We start from the raw sequence: 18,516 nt of genomic DNA, 5'->3' as shown, positions 1-18,516 counted from the left end.
ATTTTCCTAACTTTAAAAAATATAGTATGTTGAATAATTAATTTTTTGTCCTCATCTTGCTACTCTAAGACATTAAAATCTACATAAATTTTGTAGTGAATGAGTCCTGAATAAAAGAAATGTTATTTTTAGGTCAGTGAAGCTATGCTTGCTTCTCAGCTGTTAATTGGAATGAAGACTTTTAAAGAAGAGAACATGAAGGATGAAGTGCAACAAAAAATCCCAGAATTTGCTTCTATGGATCTTTTTTCTTCGTACAGAGATTTCATATGTGGTATTCCTTTATACCTAGTAATATCAGAAAATTAAGTAGATAATAAGCTATATATGCCATGTAATCTAGTAATATATTTACTATCTAGTTTTAATTTATGAAAAGTTATATATCAGCTTTGGTAAGTAAAAGTCTCATCATACATAGCAATACAAAATATTAAGTAGAGACTTCATGGGTCTTTAAATATCAGCCTGTCCGTGTGTTCAATATGTTAAGAAAAATTCATTGTTTGCATACTGTGGTTCAGAGTGACAGAGTGCACATACTGCATAATTTTGGATGGTCCTTTGTTACAGGACTTCCCCAGACATATAAAGTAGATATTGGCCTCCTTATCAGTCATTACTGCTTTATTTTTTTTTCCCCAAACATTGACTTATAACTGATGTTTTTCCCTAGGTATATTAGCTTTCCCTTGGAGAGTTTCAGTTTTACTCTTGATTTTGCAAGGAGATGTTGGTGTTGAATAGCTTCTTTCCCTGCATCATCCCCCAAAAATCTCAACCCAACCAACGAAATAAAAACAAAACCACAGGCAACAAAACCCACCAAAACTGACAAACTCAAACTCTTGCAAAGTTTTCTGCCTGTGTACTGTCATCTAAAAGTCAAAGTCGGTAGAAAACTTTCACTGTCTTTCCAATCCAATGGATTATTACTTAGATATGCTTCCAATAGCTTGGTGGAACTTCGCCTGGTTTATTTCTAAATTCTGCTTTTATTTTTCAGCTAAAGGAGTTGATGAAATGGAAGTTTTTGATCTAAAAAAACCTCAGTAGTGAAACTACTAATTCTGAGATAATGATTGCTAGATGTTATATAAACACTAAGGCAAAATATTCATGTTTATTTTTAAACAAGGAACCATTAATTTAGTGATAAAATTTTGGTTCATTGATTTAATTTCAATTATCCCAAGTGACTGACAAAGACTAAATTGCTCTGCCTGATAGGTGCTGGCAAAGCTGAGCCATGTCTGCATACTGTACAGTGTTTAAACATATGTGTTTTGATTGGTTTATGAAAACAAGTGTTGTATGCTAAGACTTTCCATCTGATTGTTTTGCACTAGCTCCATTTGCTTATAATTACAGATATTTTTTTTCCTTTAGCAACGGCAACAGGTGTTTCTCCTGATAGTTCTGTTAGGCAATACAAAGAAGAGTAGAAAATGTAGAAAAGCAATAGTAGGCCAAAATACAAAAATGTAAATTGAATTGTAAATTCTCAGCATAGCACACTAAATATTTTCTGTTAAACTTTTGGTAAAAAACATATTTAAGTGTTCATCTATAAAACAATATGGCCATTTTGGCATTGACAGTGAAATGTGAGGAATAATAGAGACATTCAGATTTTGTAGAAGCACTCATGATTATTGTCTGAAAGATTACTGTTAGGAATCACTATAACAACATTTGTTCGATTTGGAGTGAGAAACAGAGCTCAAGAATTGTGCTTTTGAAAGAGCCATCTACTGTTACAGTGGAAACCAGTATTGAATGCAAACAGTGATGCAGTGATATCTGTACTGATAATTTTTTCCTCTTTCTGCACAAGTACAACTTTTAGGCAGTGCAAAAAAAAAAAATTATCTTTTGTTTTATTTCACACTTAAGAGTATATTTCAGTGAAAATGTTCTCAATATCTAAAATGGATGAAGAATTAAAACTAACAATGAATACTTCAGAGTACCTAACTCTTCTGAGTTAGGGTCTACAAAACTGGGAAGTTCAGCTGCTGCAATTATGATAGGTGACTCCTTGTGTTGTTTCCATTTAGTAAATATCTTCTATTGAACAGTGTGTAGGAATAATGGTTTCATATTCAAATTCAGAGAGAGAGAACGCACCTTGAATTTCTTTCAAGGATTAGTAAGGTGCCTGCCTGTGATCTGAGAAACAATTTTCAACTAATTTTAAGGCTATTTACTACTTCAACTCATATTAAAATGAGTAAAAATAATTTTTCTTGTATGAAAAATATAAGCAGTTTCACAAGTTATACTTGTAGTTACAGATTAGTCAGTCCAGCACAACGCAGACATAGCTTTTGAATTCCAACCACTTCATGTGTGTTCTTGAACTCTTATTGGATTGCAGATGGATACAACATTGTCTCTGAAACTCCCGAAGTATCTTCTGCTGAAAACAAAGAAATCACAGAAGACTGTCAGAGTGAATGCCAACGAACAGCAAGTCTTGTCACCAAGGCCAGCCAGAAGAAAAATACAATAACATGGGTTCTCATGATTCGCTACCACAATCTTTTGAAAAGAATTTATAACACAAAACTATCTGGTATGCATTTTTATTTCCTTCTAGAAAACTGCTACTGTTCTTGAGGGCAAACAGTGTCAGATTTAAAGGCTATCATCTGAAATAGCCTAATTTTTAGTTCCTTTAAACTATATAAATGCAAAAAAATCTTCATGGAAATCCAGATTTATGTCAGTCTACACATGCTGCAAGTGAAGATATTGTTACCTTTCTTCGTAGTTATTCATCAGCCTCCACAATACAAGGAAGGCCTCCCTCAAAACTTAATTGTTATTACTACATATGATGCATTTCTAAAAATCATAATCTATATTTATTTTTAGTTCTAGAAAAATCAAGCTTAAGTCACATCATAAATAAATCTGTTCAATCTGAGTATCTGTTTTGGAGACCTGAGTGTAGGGTAAATGGGAAGGCTGAGCACTATTAAATGTGTTTTGACTGAAACCCCAGATGTGATTTGCAAGCTTGGGTTATTTCACAGCAAATAGAACTTGGTAATAGATAGGACTTTGAAACAGAGTAAGAATCCATTAATTGCAAGGCCTTAATACTGTGCACCTACATGTGATGGCCAGCTTTTGGATATACAAGTGAAGACCCAATAGGTGAGAACAAAACTACATTGTATGTATAAATGTTGTTTAGAGAGAAACCTAGCAACTCTGAAAATAACAATTCCAGAGAGGGCTGGGTTTTCTCCCTCCAGCATCAAATGAAACTATTCTGGCTCACCACTGAACTGTAAGGAAGGTATCTACAATTAAGTGTCAAAGCATGAATGTAAATCTCAGCTTTAGTTACCTGTTGGGGAGCCCAGGGGGAAACTCAGCTGATCAGCCCCTAGCTGTCTAAACTGGGGTCTTAAGAGTTCTTAAAGCTGATTTTGACTGTGTTAAATATGTGATTATTCTAGTGGGAGCTTAGGTGTCTAGAGAACATACTGGTGCTTACACTTTGAATTTAAGTACTTACACCTCAAAATTGCACCTCCCATTTGATGCTACTTTATAATGTCTGGAGAGAGTTTGTTTCATTATCTGATCACTGGTGAAAAATTACAAATAGCAGAAGCTAGTAATATTTAAGGGCAATCAGTATAATTGTTGGTAATGCATTCATTTGACATTGAATCTATTTACATATTTTATGATGCTTTCAAAATTTATGAATATAGCGTATATGTAGTAACTTGACATTTTAATGGCAAATAATGTAATTTTAAAAATCTCTTTTAAAAACTGCCCCTAACCCAGGACCTGGATCACTTTCTGAAAGAGATGGACACTTGGGTTTGATTTCTGACACAGGAATTGTTCTACGCATAGCAGAAATGCATTACTTCCTCGAAAAGAATTTGTTTGAATATTCATTTTGTTGTCCTGAGAATTTTCCAGTAGAACTACATGATGTAGAAATGCCACTCAGTAGTACAACTGATTCTTCAGAGGTACTTAATATTCTTTCTAATGTTTCAAAAATATTATACTGGTATTTAATTCAGATTCTTGGTAATTCCAATGGTAATATTTCTGGGAGCACTATAGGAGCACTATAGAAGAATGAAATTATATGCAGAGGATCAGTACAAAACCAAACTCCTGTGCAAGCAGTGAATTATGTAGTTAACAAATGCAAATATCCTTGTGTTATTAATTCCTGCAAAAATAATCTCCATCCCATAGCCAGTGTGTTTAGACCCTAGAAGATTAAGCGGAATGATATTTAAAAAGGTGTTTTTATTGGTTAATAAAGTTGGCTGTTACCCAGTAAGAGCTGAGATTTAATATCTTGTAGATCTTCATCTTTCATACCATAAATGTCTTGATGTTAGTTTTGTAATATGTGTGTTCAAGTTGCTATATTGTTAATTCAGTCTATAATAAAAACATGACTTTCTAAAAATATGTACATTATATTTCCTCCAAAAAATTTTTACGGTCTTGTATGCCAATTTTTTCACTGATTATCAGCTGGCTAGAAAATAAACCTTTTTAGATCTCTGGCTCGTGAGCAGCCTATTTGAGCTTTCAAATGTAGGCAGCTCAGAATACATTACTCAGATAAATCCTGAGTTAGAATTCTGGACTCTACACTGACCATGGCATATGTTTTGAACATTGAATGAAATTTGTCTTTGAAGACCCACTGTAAAAATAATTGTCTTCAAAGTTTCTCAATCCCATGTCTTACATTAATAATTATCCTAATACTAAAAATTGAAAGGAAAGATCAGTCTTTGTGGCTTATTTTTTAGTTATTATATTCAATATTAAATGGAGACAGGGGAGCTTTGAGGAGGGAGAACTTGGTATGTTATAAAACTGAATAAAAATACTTCTGTGAGAGTAGCTTGTCTAGAGTTGGTGAACTTTCTGCAGTGTTGGACAGCATATCATTACTCATTTCCCAACAAAGAGCTGACTGTGCCACTGAATAAATTGTAAATATACGGTATGTGACATTTATAACAGCCATCATATATCAAAAATTATTTTACTCTGTCTGCTCTTTTTTTGACATAATTAGTATTACAGTGTCCTAGAATAATAAGCTTCAGAGCTCACTGTCATGTTCATGACGGGTGCAAGCTGCATAATCATGTGTTAACTTCACTGTCGTAGACAGCTAACAAGCATAAAGCTCTTACTTTTTTTAATTCTAAGATTCATTGATTTTTATCACAACATTTTTAGAAGCTTTAACTATCCAGAAGGTTATAGATGTTATTTAAAAATGTAACTGTAATTTAATCCTTTGAGTTTTAACAGTACAAAGAGACATACTTTTTGAAAGAATGAGTTTTATGTACGAAGTTGTTTCACTTATATCTATCTCTGTAACCTATTTTTGACTCTTGAAGGCTTTTTCTGGTCTGCTGACCAAAGAATCCAAATTACATTAGGTCTATATTTAAAATTCTGGGCCCTGTTACATTTTTCATGCTTGTTTTTTGTTCTGCTCCATGATAGTAAGTAGGTCTGGAAATAGTTGACTAAGACTGTTTTCAGGCTTTTGAGAAAGTTGAATAGACAAATATTTATGTGTGTTATTCAGCAACCTACCAGTTTGACAACAGCAGTTGTAATGTCCTTTTTCAAAAAGATTCAATGTGAATAGAAACCCAAAGGATGTGGTGCCGTGAAAAAAAACCCATAACAAACATTTTAGAAATAAATAGCATAAACTGGAATTTTGAGAGCTCTAGTTCAGGGGCACAGAATAAATAAAGTTCTTCCCATGTCCATATATGTATTTTCTCCTAATTTTGTTCACAGTCCATGCTACCAGGACAGTGATTCATTACTGAATTAAAATAGGGCTGGTGTTGGTGGGTCCTCCATGCACAGCTCATGGCTTACCATGGGTTATGGCCACTGAAGGCACATCCATGTGCTTGAATTTATGACTTCCACAGACCTGGGTGCATTGTTACCTTCACTTCTACTAAAGCTTCATGTGGGATGTAACTGCCTTAATGGTGTAAGATCAGATTATTGTGAAGAACCCGTCTTTTGCTCACTTGGATTTACTGCCCTGTAGTTGTCCTATGCTGAATTTTCTGTAGAGAAAGTAGGTTAAATTCTCCATTTTTTCAGCAACAAACATTCAAAATTTGAGAGGAACTAACATCCCCGGGAGCTGTTTTCAGTGTCCACATTTTGGAACCAATGATGGAGACGTTAGACCTATTTCAAATAGCCTCCATGCTCCCTGAAAATGCGACTGTTTGGCCAGTGTTCTTTGCAGATCTGTGTAATGCTTCAAAAAATAGAGATGGTGTGTTACTGTTCAGCCTTTAAATCAAATATTTCACAATTTTAAGAAAAGGTTTTATTCATACATGAATGTTGGCTGACAGTGTTCCTGCATTAATTCCGTGGTGAATGACAGCCAGCAGTAGCTATTTGATGAATGCCCTGCTAATGTTCCATATGTATTTTATAAAATACAACAAATCCTCACAAATTAAGTGATTGCATTTTAAGCAGGTGTCACCCTTTGCTAGTTGCACAGCTGAGAAAACAGATAGGTAAACATAAATAAAGCATTATTCTAACATTGAGAATCCTATTTTAATTATCAATATGTATACTTGACAAATTACTTTTTCATTACTAAAATTTGTATTATCAGTGTGCCAAATAATAGATTTGAGCCAAACCCATAATGCCATAATGATTTTAAGTCAAAGGCAACAATCATTGTGACTGTGGGTATCTCTAAGTCAGCCTACAGAGCCTTTGTATTAGCTTTAGAAATGTGTCATCACATAAGCATTGAAAAGTCTTAACTTGGTAAAAAGGGCACCTTTAAAAACTACCCATTTACCTAAATAAACATATATTTATGCTGGAATGAAAGTCATACCAATTCCAGTAGACACTAGCTTATAACAGATTTTTCCTGTTTCACTACAGAAAATATAGTTTAAACTTTAAATTTATTTAAATGATATAGTTTAAGTATTATTAAATATTGCTATTTACTAAAAACTTAACATTTATTTTGTGTTTCAGATGTCTCTTGATGTTTCTGAAAGTACATCAGAAGTGTCACAAGTGAGAGCAGCTTCTTCAGTTTCTGTCTTTGCAGAATATGAGAAGACAGAGAGTAGGGCAACAGTTGCTGCAGATAAAGAAATTAACATTCAGTGGTACATTCCTTCCATGGCAAAGCAATCAAATGATACAGAAGCTAAGGTATAACTAGAGCAAAGCAGTTCCTTAGGTAGTGGAGCAAATTAAGTCTCATTTCCAATGAATATTTGTGTTATGAGTTACCAGCTTTTTAACAGAATTATGGTGATAGGAAAAATTTATTTTCTCTGCTGCAAACATGCTCTTTAAAAAAACAGAATGCCCTGACAGTTATTTGTTGGCAGGCCAAAAAAATCCACCTTTTTTTTCCCATATAGAACTTCCAGGCTATACTGTATATTCATGCCTGTTGTAAATCCCTGATGTCTTTAAGACCTCCACTCTAAGTTTGGGTAGACGTGACTGATACATTCGAATACTAGTTTGGTGGGAGACTCTTGGAAACATGAAGATACACATATACAGGGAAAATAGGATTTTGTAAGCCTCATTTCCCTAAAAGATCAGACTGAAAATGAAAGATGAAAGAGATGACAGGGTTGCAGGAGTGTGAGAAACTATGACATGGAATTTGTTTTATCTTTACACAAGGGAACAGGGTGTAGGTAAAATTTCTGCAACAGCAATAAAAATCCCTGACCTTAAACTTTCTGGCATAGCAGATCTGTTTCTAAATTTCTATTAGACCCATTTATCTTTATTAGGAAACTGATAGAAACCCCAGGAAGTTAATGTAAATAATGTACCTTTACGTGCGGTTTTGCAGGTTACTTTAGTGTGGCCATACAGATCAGTAGAAGACTAGGGACAACTCTTAAAACCAAATAATGCATGAATGCCATATATTTGACATTTTCCATATAGTCAAAATATTCAGCTACCATTTGGAAGCATATTTTCAATTACACTAGTAAATACTTGCAGTGAAAGATGAGAACATTCTACCTAATTTTCTTATAATGGTATGGCTTTTTTAGATTGGTGAGTAATGCACACTTCATGGATTTAAACCTACCATGATGACAGCCATGCATATGATTGACCATGATCAGGACAATGCTGGGATTTTGCTAGTGACATCATGTGGTATACCTAATTTTCAAACCCACAGTAATAATATCCGATTTAATTAATTAAATTAATCTAAAACCTATAAAAACTTGAGTGTAGTACAAATTCATATGAAGTCATACTCCTCTCTTTTTTAAAGGTCAGTTATCTCAGCCTTCATCAGTACACTGTATTTGATATTTATTGTACTCTTGTATGACTTAAATAGCTCAGGTCTACTGCATTACAGTTTACCCATCCCATCTCTTTTATAGGTTTTGTTGCTTTATGCTTATAATACAAGCCCTATCAGGATTAGCGACATCAGTTCAACATCTATGTTTTCAGGCTACTTGTGGATTCCATTGGCTAGGTAAATAATCACTGACTCTGTCCTGTTATTTCATGCTGTATTAAAGATCAATCAGCCATTTTGGATGAGAGAAAATAAAGTACAAAATATCAAAGAGCTGTAAATCTTTAAAAGCATTCATTTTTGCTTTTCAAAGCTTTTTCACTGTAAAAACTGTAAGATGTCATACATGTGTTAAACCCATCCAAACAGTTGCTTTTTCAGTGCATTCATTAGCATTTTAGTTTTGATTCTTAAAGAACCAAGTAACATATGCTAATTATATTACACTGCCATAGCAATGTAGCAGATCTAAAAAGCACTCCCAGCAGTTTTTCCCATTTTCTCAGTGAATCATCTACTTTTTCCATACCATATTACAACTCTAAGAAAGCAAAAATTTTTCTCAGTTGTAGCACTGGACTCTGGCCTTAATTTTGCATCTTATGGCATTTTTCATTATTTCTTTCTTGTCATTCATCTAGTCTTAAAATTTTTGCAACTGCTTAGTGGGTGGAAGGGAAGAAATAATGGGGAGCCTTTGCCACCCTGGTTGGATGAAAAAGCCATTTCTCACAGAGGCATTCCTAAAATAATACTTCCCGTTTTTAATGTAAAAAGCTAATGCATTCTGTATCTCCACTTTATTAAATGGAAAACTTATTTTTGTAAAATTATGAGATCAGTCTTAAAATGAAAGAAAATGTAGAACCTAATCAATATGTAATAAAAGCTAGGTCAGCTTAACTATAACCTGGAAGCAACAAATGTTGTTGTTTGTAGCAGTAATAATGAAAAACTTTGTCTTCTTTTAGAATTATTTCTTTAAGGGAGAAATTGTCTAATCTGAAGGAGCAAATTGAAATATCGATGCAAGTTTCTAAGAGCTTGTCAACTTCAGGACGTACAAGTTTTCAAGAGCAAAATGAAACTTTGAAAGTAATTCCTTCATATACACCCAAGAGAAGTGATGCAAAAGTGCATCTTGATGGTAAAATAGAAGTAAGTGAGACCAGCTTGGCTCTTATATATGTTTGACTTGATTTAAGATGCCTGTTTTGGGGAAATAAATGATGGGCAACTTGGAAGGCAGACATAAAGGTAGGTGGTAAGCCTCCCTCACCGCTTTAAAGAAAATACTTTCACTCTTCATTTAATATTTTACTTTTGCTTATATATTTCTTGTCACTTTAGAAAAAAACCCCAGGTATTTTCAACCTTCTCCTTGAAAATAAAGGCTACCTCTTCAGGTACATAGATTTGGAAACTGATACCTCATTTATAGTAATCTACATCTGAAAATCCTTGGCAGTGTGCTAAATTAGCATGGTGATCAACCCAAAAGTGCTTTTTAAACATCAGTTATACATCTTCAATGTGAAATGGGCAGTGGTGGTTTCTGAAATAAGAACCTTCTAATAACATTATTGAGAGATGACTAAAATTGGCATGGAGTTTAATTTCATTTTCTCTTTGCCATCCTCTTTTGTTTTTATTAGCAAGGCTGAATATGGTCCACAAGCAAATGCTCTCCCCACATACACACACACAAAAGGTAATTTCAGAATTTTCCATGTGCTCTGTTTGAGATAATGTCATTGGAATAGAATGTTGCCACAGCATAAGTGCTGCTTGATAAATGCCAAGGCAAAATAGACGTTTATTTTCAAAGTGGGAGACATTTATCATGTGACAGGATTCTCTTTATATCTATTATGTGAAATGATTAATGATGTAGAGGCTGTCATTTTGTCTGATGGATGCTGTGAAACAGTGACAATTGTGCACTGTGCCATTATTACGAGGCTGTATTTTGACCAGCTTGGAGAACAAATGATATTTTGGCCAATCACTGTGTTCAGGAGGGTAGACAGAGCTGTCCTGTAGTGGGTGTTTCTGATTACCTGAAGGTGTTTGCTCAAAATTTCATTAATATATGTCAGTAATTGGTAAAAATATGTGTAGAATACTAATAAGATTAACATGCCATGCATTATACATGTATAAATATCATCTTGTCAGGGTGTTTGTTTATCATATCTTCAGTAAACACATAGCCAAAGTATGCTCAGTCACTGCATTTAAAACCTGAACCTGGAGCAATTTTGCCTCAGTAGAAACTGCAAGATTTGGGCATTGTGTTTGTACAGGAAACACTACTATTTGTGTTGCAGAAAATTTATATTCATCAGCTAAGGTTTACTTTGCTGTGAATTCAATTAGAATAACCTAAAACTTGAATATTCTGAAAAATTTTGTAAGGCTGAGCCATCTGTTAGCTTATCGGAGGAGACTGATAGCACAGCATATGTTTGTAGTACACAGATAGTACACATTTTTTCTTGTTTTATACCATTAGGAAATTGCTAAAAGGTGTTTATCTGAAGTCAAAGCACTGCTGTCTGTTGTTCCAGCCCTGTCCTCGCCATTAACTGAGGTATGTTTTTCTCATTAAGAGTAAAAATCTGTTTTGAAAAATAAAACAATTGTTTGAATAAACTGAAACAAGGATTATACCACTAAGCATCTTCCCATTTTTTTCCTTATTTTGTTTTGGTTTTATTTTATCGTCTTTACAAATAAAATACAAATGTGCATGATTATAAACTGTGAATATCTTCACTGTTCATTAGAATCAACTTTTCATACACGCAAAAATGTATTAAAAGGGGATTTTTGCTCACAATGGTTAATACAGATTATCCACCACTCTCTGGTCATTGTTTCCACAGACTCCAGTGAATTTCCATGATGGAATCACCAAATGCAATTTCTTTCCATTTTTGCAGTTATACAGGCTTGATTATTCCATTTTCTTTAGCTTTCTCTGTCTTGCCCATGACATGTTTAGAGAGAGAGCATGCCATTATTTTGTTCATGCTGATGGGACAAAGCATTTTATTCAAGCTGTTACCCAGTGCAGTCAGTATCCCAGAGGAGACTGTGGGAACTGGCCCATGGTGGGGAGCATTGCTGTTCAGTGTTCTCAGCCACCTTGGGGACATCAGGGAAGGACCACAGCTCCCAGGACTCAAGGGACTCCACAGGAGATTCTGGAATCCACTGTAACTATCACTCCCTCAACTGATCCTCAAATATCTTGCCAGTAATTGTTAACAATGGAACGATTGTGGAAAAGGCATCCACTGTACTCTTCAGCTCTTCCTACCAGAACAGAATGTGACTTTTATCTGAGAACAGTTGGGCTAGTGCCTGTTTTAGCAGAGAGAACCTGTCCTGTGTGTCCTGCAGCCCAGTACCTGAAAGCACACACTTCCCTTTGATTACACATTGCACCATTCTTGCCACCCCTTGTTATCCATCCTGAAGCTCTCTCTCAAATGACTGCCAGGCCTTCATATCACACAATCTGGCTTTATCAATGCATCAGAATACACCACATCCCTTCTGCAAAGCTGTACTTTTCAGAGTCCCACTGAAGTATCTTCCATGGTAGCAACATTTGATAGATTCCTAGGGAAAGATACAGACAAACTTTCATAGAATCATGGAAAATTTCTGGAACTGTTTAAGTTCTTGTGAATTCCTTTTGCATTGCCTGGTTCTATTTGTGGATCTATGATGGAAGTGAGAGAGCAGATTTAGTGGTGTTCTATTAAAAATATGATGTTTACTGCACTGTTTTTATTCTCTCTAAATTCCACATCCAGGTGGAACATCACAGAACTTTTCATCATGAAGTTTCTAATACAAAATTCAAACTAAGGTGCTTTGAGATATGGTAGTTTTGGTTGAGCAGCTGAAGCCTAATCCTTCAAGATGCTGAGTACCTTTGCTCTTCTCTGAAGCCAACAGAACTTTCAGGGTGCTTAGCACTTCATTTTGTATAGCATATTTCAAAGTAGCATTTCCAGACTCTCATATAAGTTGTGTGTGTGCATTACCCTGTCTCAGCCAGAGACAGAAAGCTCAGGGAGGGACTATGTACACCACAGAATAGTACATTCCCTTTGTTTTCAAGCATGCAGGAGAAAGCAGCAGATACATTTCTTATATGTAGTTTTTCACCATTTTCCCCTACCAAACGCTTTTGTGTTGCTCATCTTCTGGTGAATTAATTGGGCAAAGTCAGTTCTAATTTGTAGTCTTTGTTTTCTCTTTGTCTGAGCTGTCACTCTTCTGTCGTGTTGCCGCTTTCTCTTCTTTGATTCTGTTTTTTCTCTCTCTGTGTCTTATAGTGCTTTTGATTCAGCCCTGAATTATATTTATAAATGGAAAAAGTGCATTTTCATTGAATTATTCATTTAAAATTATTTGACTCTTCATGTTTTAAGAATAAAAAATTATCAGCCTACTTGTTTTTAATGCTGTTTAATGGGTAGCTATGTCCTTGAGAGAGATATAGTGTTTGGAAGCTCCAATCTTAAATGTTAGAAGTAAATTTATAAATAAAATAATTGCATTAAAAATTAACCTCCCTATGTAACTTATTCCAGTCATCTCTGTCTTCAATTGTTTTTTGTTGATGCCTAAATCAGTTAAATAGTTCTCCGTGTTCAATGGACACTCAAACCAGTTTATGATTGCCCTCTATTTCACCTTTTACTGTTAGCTCAATTCCTTCATTTTCTCATCTGAGGAAAAGCCTTCCAAATTACTAACCATCCTTGCCACTCTTCATTTTACCTACAGATGGTCATGATAAACTTTGTGAGCAAGACTGTTCATAAAGGTTTCCTCCCCTGAATTCTGTTTTACTAGTTTGCTGCAAGAGATGTCATTAACCACAAATTTATACCCAGGCAATAAATATTTCTAACTTACTCCTTGGTTGTATTTCAGAAATCTGGCTTTATATGAAACTGTTGGTATAGATATGTATGTATATTGGTATATACATGTGTGTGTGTGTGTGTATATATATATATATATATATATATATATATGTATGTATATATGTACTTTTTGGTACCTCTGAGCTTAATAAAGTTATTAATTTAGTATTTTTTTTTTTGTTTTCAGATCCCATTTGATGTTACTTTGCAATCAATAACAAATTTGAGAGATATGTTTGATCTTGCCAATGGATGTGTAATAAGTGATGGAAGTCTTTTCGACTGGATCATTTCTCTGCTTCACTAAATGCTATTCTGCAATAACTTAATCAGTTACTAGCTGAATGCTACAGACTTAGACTTAAGTTCTTGTATTGATGTAACAACTTCATTAATCCCACCAGGATTTGGCTCCTGTTATGTTTTATAATTTTCACTTTTTAGGTTATTTCCCATTTTTAAAGCACTAGTAGTATTTAAGATAAAAAATAGTTTTTTAGGAATTTAATATTTTGTAAGTAGTGTCTTTGTAAGAGGATTCTCTAGCTATTCAATAATTTCTTATTGTTTAGAAAAGCTGAATAGGTTTGTAGCCTTCTAGTGTTCCTGCTAATTAGATATTCCTTTTTCCCCTGAAGTTGTATTCTCATCGGCAATTTTAAAATTGTTTTTGCAGTTATCAAAAGTTGGTATTATTTCTGAAGTTGAGAATTTCTGGGGGGTCTAAAATGATCACTGAGTTTGTTCTTTTATTCATCTGTTTGGAAACTAGCATTTCAGGTTGGTGAGGGTACAAGTGATCACTCAGATGTCTTCATAATTTCAAAGCATTTTTTAAAAAACCAAATAAACCCCCCAACAAATAAACACCCCCCCCCCCAACAAGGCAGTACAAAGAATAAAATGGTACAATATTGAATATTTTTTTGTATAGTTCTAAAAAGCTAAGGGCACCTTTCTGAATGTTGCTGTAAATATTATTTTAAAGTACTCAAGAAATACAAATGAGTCTTAAAAACAACCACATGAGGCAATATGCTCGAGCATATTCTCCATCTCAAAGGGTGGAGCATCTGAAATGCTCCAGTGACTGAGATGGAGAATTTGACATGCACAAGTGAATTAGCAGACCAGAGAGAGGCCATGGCCCTTTGGTTTTGTTACATCCCAATGCCAAGCACTCCTTTGTTACTTGTATTGATTTGTTTGCAACAAACAGCCAAAAACCCCAGGACATTTGGGCAGGAATCCTGTGAGACTTTCCTATGAGTAGTTATGGTTTTGTATTTCCAGGAAAATTCAGCATTAATTTTTACCATTCCTGGGCTCATTTCCTGTGAAAAATGCCAGTCCCTTTCACTTCACTTCCCTGTACTGTAGCCCAGTGATAAAACAATAAACTTTTTTGAGCTATTAGGAAATTGCAGATTTACCTTGACTTGTGCTTTTCAGAAAAATGCTACCTGGTTGAATTTCTTTTAGGGAGGAAGAGGGAGAGAGAGGTAAGATTCTGAATAATGTGTATCCTAAATGTGATCAGTGCAGGAAGAAAGGGAATAAAGTTCTTTCCTATTTCTCTTTGCTCCTATAAAAGAAAGAAGACTGGATGTATTTGTGTTATGTGTAGCTGTTTAAAAGTTGTGCTGCTTTTTATTTTGTGTACACTTTTCTGGAATGCTGTAGGTAGTAGGAAAATTAGAAGGATAATGATACAATGATGAAAAGAACGGAACAAGTGAGTAATTGATGGGGCAGTTATTTTTGCAAGACAGTTTTAAAACTGAGTTAGTATGATTATTTAACTCGACTGCCTAACAGCCAGTTTGGAGGAGAAACTCCTTAGCATTATTCTTTCATTAAAAGAATTTATTATTCTGCAGTTGTTCAAAAAGTAGGAAAGATAAAAATTTACATTACTCATTTTTCTTTTACAAGGAACAAGTAGGAAACTGCAGCTTTTTAAAAACAAAAAAGGTGTTCTGTCTTTTGTTGTGCTTTGTACAAACTAAAAACTTACCCTTTTTTGTTTGGGGTCACCTTCAGAATTGTCATAGGACTTTTATGCAGCTTAATTATTATTTGTAAAGGATGCTATAGGCATCAGGTGAAAATGGAAGTGAAGTTCTATTACAGACAAGGTGTTTTTTCAGTGCTGCCTGTCTGGACCTTGTTATATTTTCTGTACTTGAAAGAGAAATATTAAATAAAAGCCTTCACCTATTCATTTAAAATACATTACTCTACTTACTTTCCTATAATACATATTTTCTAAGATTTTTGTTTTAAAGAAAAATATTATCCTTTAACACAGCACAGTGAAATAATAACATTAAAATGTTGACCTCACTGTATCCACAGCAGCAGATTTTATTCTCATAAACACAAGATAAAGTATTCAGTGCAGGTTTCAGAAAAACATTGGAATAAACATATTTCTTTTAGCATATAATTAAACTCTTTAGTTAAAATCTTCTTGTATGGAGGGAAGCTCATACCTGAATGTCTCCAGTAATCACACAGAAAAAAAGTATAAAAGCAAAGCAAATTGTTTCTTGGTTATGTATTGCAATAGTTGGGTGGGGGTTTTGTCCTTACCAGTAAATGGAGACTATATATATGAAACCAGAATGGAGACTTCAATATGTGAAACCAGAATAGATTTGTGTCAGCACGATGCTGAATTAGATTTGCATAGAATACTTGTCTGTGTCACTGTCTCCAAAATTAAAAAGGAAGAGGAGGAAGGAGGAATTCACTTTGTAAGGGAAGACCTTCCTGCTATGGGAGGTTCTTCTCTATGATCTGCCCCATACAACAATGCCAAAGAGCTCCTTTCCATATTGACAGCTTTGAACCCCTGGCAGGTTTATCAGTTCTTTTCAAATTTTAACTGAAATATTTCTCCATTCTACATCTGTGAAAGGAATGGATAGTGCTTCCCTATCTGATAAATCGTGGGATGGGGCAAGGAGAAAGAGAGATATAGAGGGAGAGCACACTGTGGGGAGAAACTGAAAGATTCTGAAAAGAATGATGTTTTATCTTCAGTGGATCCCCTTGGGTGAGGGACAAGAAAGACCTCTGCAAAACTAAAGAATAGTAAAAAGAGGTGTTTGGGTTTTTAAAATTATTTCAGTATTTTCTGTTATGTGAACTGAATGAAGCAAAAATACTGAGAAAAAAAATAAAAAAAAAAGCTTCTGGTCCTGTAATTAAAAATTGTATCATCAAGAACATGCTGGAGCTCAAATTGAATTTGAACAGGGAGCTTAACAGTGAAAGGTCTGAATGGATTTTAGAGTATTTCAGTTTTCAAATACTGTTTCAATATAGTTTTAAGTTATATTGGTGCCTTGAAAGATGTTCTATATTCAAGGTATTCACAGGATTTCTCATGCCTACAAATATATAGTAACTTGAAATTATTTCTGGTTAAATTAATTTTATGATGTGGAAATCAGTAATTTCACACAGATTTATCCAATTGTATGTGATTGGTTTTTAAATTCCACTACAGCTACAATTCACAATTTTTTGTTGTCCAAAGAATATATCCATTTTCTGGATGACATCAATCTAACAAAATAATCCTAGTAATTACCCTCATTATGCCTCAGTTTCTTTATCTGAAGATAACAGTAATCCCCTCATCAGTGAGGGATTTTAAGTTTTCTGCATCAACATTTGGAAAATATTTTCACATCCTTGAGTGAAAGAGGAAGGCTATTTATATTATTATTCAGTTAAGACACACTGTAATGGAACAGTCATTTGTTTCCAGTCCATTTCAGTGAAATCCAAGAAGGAAGATTTTTTAAAAGAATAATGATGGAGTTAGAATTAATTGTTGGCTAATATGCTGAACTAATTAAGCCAGCAGAGAGATCCATTTATGCTTGCCAAAGGTTTTCTTTGAGTTAAAGATACTGAGAACATCATTAAATGAGAGAAGTGAAAATATGAAGCATAGGTTAATCTTTAAAAGAGAGTGGGTGAAAGGGTCCAGAGGCAAGTGCTGAAGTCAAATATTTACCACTGCAATTTAATTTTCCACTTTGAAACCCCAGAGATAATTAGAATTATTCTCATTTATCTACCATCTCAGCATGATTTAGGATTCTACTTAATGTGCAAATAAAAAAAGAAAGGATGTGCTGAAGCAAATGGCACCAAAACTCTCAGTGTGGAGCCACAATACGCTACCTAAGAAATAATCATGAGCTGACCTGAGCCAGCCCTATAGTCCTGTGTGGAGGCTGAAAGTCTGTGAAAACACAGAGCACCTACAGGGCTGGTTTAGCTCCTGGCCAGACATTCAGAGTTGAAAAATACATTTCAGCAGCCACCAAAAAATTTCAATGCCCTAGGCAAAGCTCCATGCTTCTTGGCAGTGATACTTGTTTCATTCCCTGTGAATTCTGCATTATACAGCTACTATGCAGGAGAGCTAGCAGTGAAAGTCACGATCCTGTCTATCATCTGAAATTACTGTATATATTTCATCATCATACAATGTGAAATGTGTTAATTATCTCTGTCACATTCCTACAATTCCACTACCAAATAGGATAATGCCCACTTTTAAATGGTTTCCAAACTGCTCTTAAAAACAATTATAACCATAAAGAAATTCAGGCCTTTCTTCCCCTAGTGTCCTGACTGGTCTTACTCCCCTGGAACTCTGTGGCTTGTCCTTCAGAAACTAATGTCAACTGCCCCTACAATGAAAAACTTGTTTATGGGCAAAAAAGAAACCTGTGTATGTTTAAAGGCAAAAATTTACAGTTGAAATCTTAGCCTAATCCAAGAATTGTTATCAAGCCAGGTCTAATTAATATGGGAAAAGAAAGAATATTTCTACATGAAAAAGTTTTATTAATAATATTATAGTTTAAAATATTATGTAAAGTGGTTTTGCCTCTCTTCACTTGTGTATTGCCCACACTTCCACTGTTTTTACAGCCTTGCACAATTGCTGGGAATGCCCTGCCTTGCACAGGTTTCAGGTTATTGTTTCAGCAACAACACTACTTTGGCTTTAAGGATTAGGATTCCCCAAACAAGACACACCAACGTGTCCCAATGGTTCCTTACAAATACCAAGGACAAGCACAGCACAGGTGCTGGCATAAAAAATGCCAGCAAAGGTCCTACCAGCAG

At 34.6% G+C, this 18,516-nt stretch overlaps 1 protein-coding gene across 1 annotated transcript in view; it reads left to right on the top strand.

Moving 5' to 3' along the window:
- CFAP54 (cilia and flagella associated protein 54) overlaps nt 1–15,587 on the top strand; it is a 104,029-nt gene extending 88,442 nt beyond the window's left edge. The window contains exons 62-69 of the mRNA XM_059846738.1: nt 133–274; nt 2,381–2,578; nt 3,814–4,007; nt 7,078–7,260; nt 8,484–8,581; nt 9,376–9,562; nt 10,920–10,997; nt 13,544–15,587. Of these exons, the coding sequence (XP_059702721.1) occupies nt 133–274; nt 2,381–2,578; nt 3,814–4,007; nt 7,078–7,260; nt 8,484–8,581; nt 9,376–9,562; nt 10,920–10,997; nt 13,544–13,663 (1,200 nt within the window). The 3' untranslated portion in view covers nt 13,664–15,587. The remainder of the gene's footprint in view (nt 1–132; nt 275–2,380; nt 2,579–3,813; nt 4,008–7,077; nt 7,261–8,483; nt 8,582–9,375; nt 9,563–10,919; nt 10,998–13,543) is intronic.
- Nucleotides 15,588–18,516: the final 2,929 nt, after the last annotated feature.

Source organism: Haemorhous mexicanus, chromosome 5 (genome assembly GCF_027477595.1).
Source record: "Haemorhous mexicanus isolate bHaeMex1 chromosome 5, bHaeMex1.pri, whole genome shotgun sequence".
NCBI classification, from domain to species: Eukaryota; Metazoa; Chordata; class Aves; order Passeriformes; family Fringillidae; genus Haemorhous; species Haemorhous mexicanus.
Note: the sequence above shows the minus strand (reverse complement) of the source record. Positions and strands in the feature narration are given on the sequence as shown.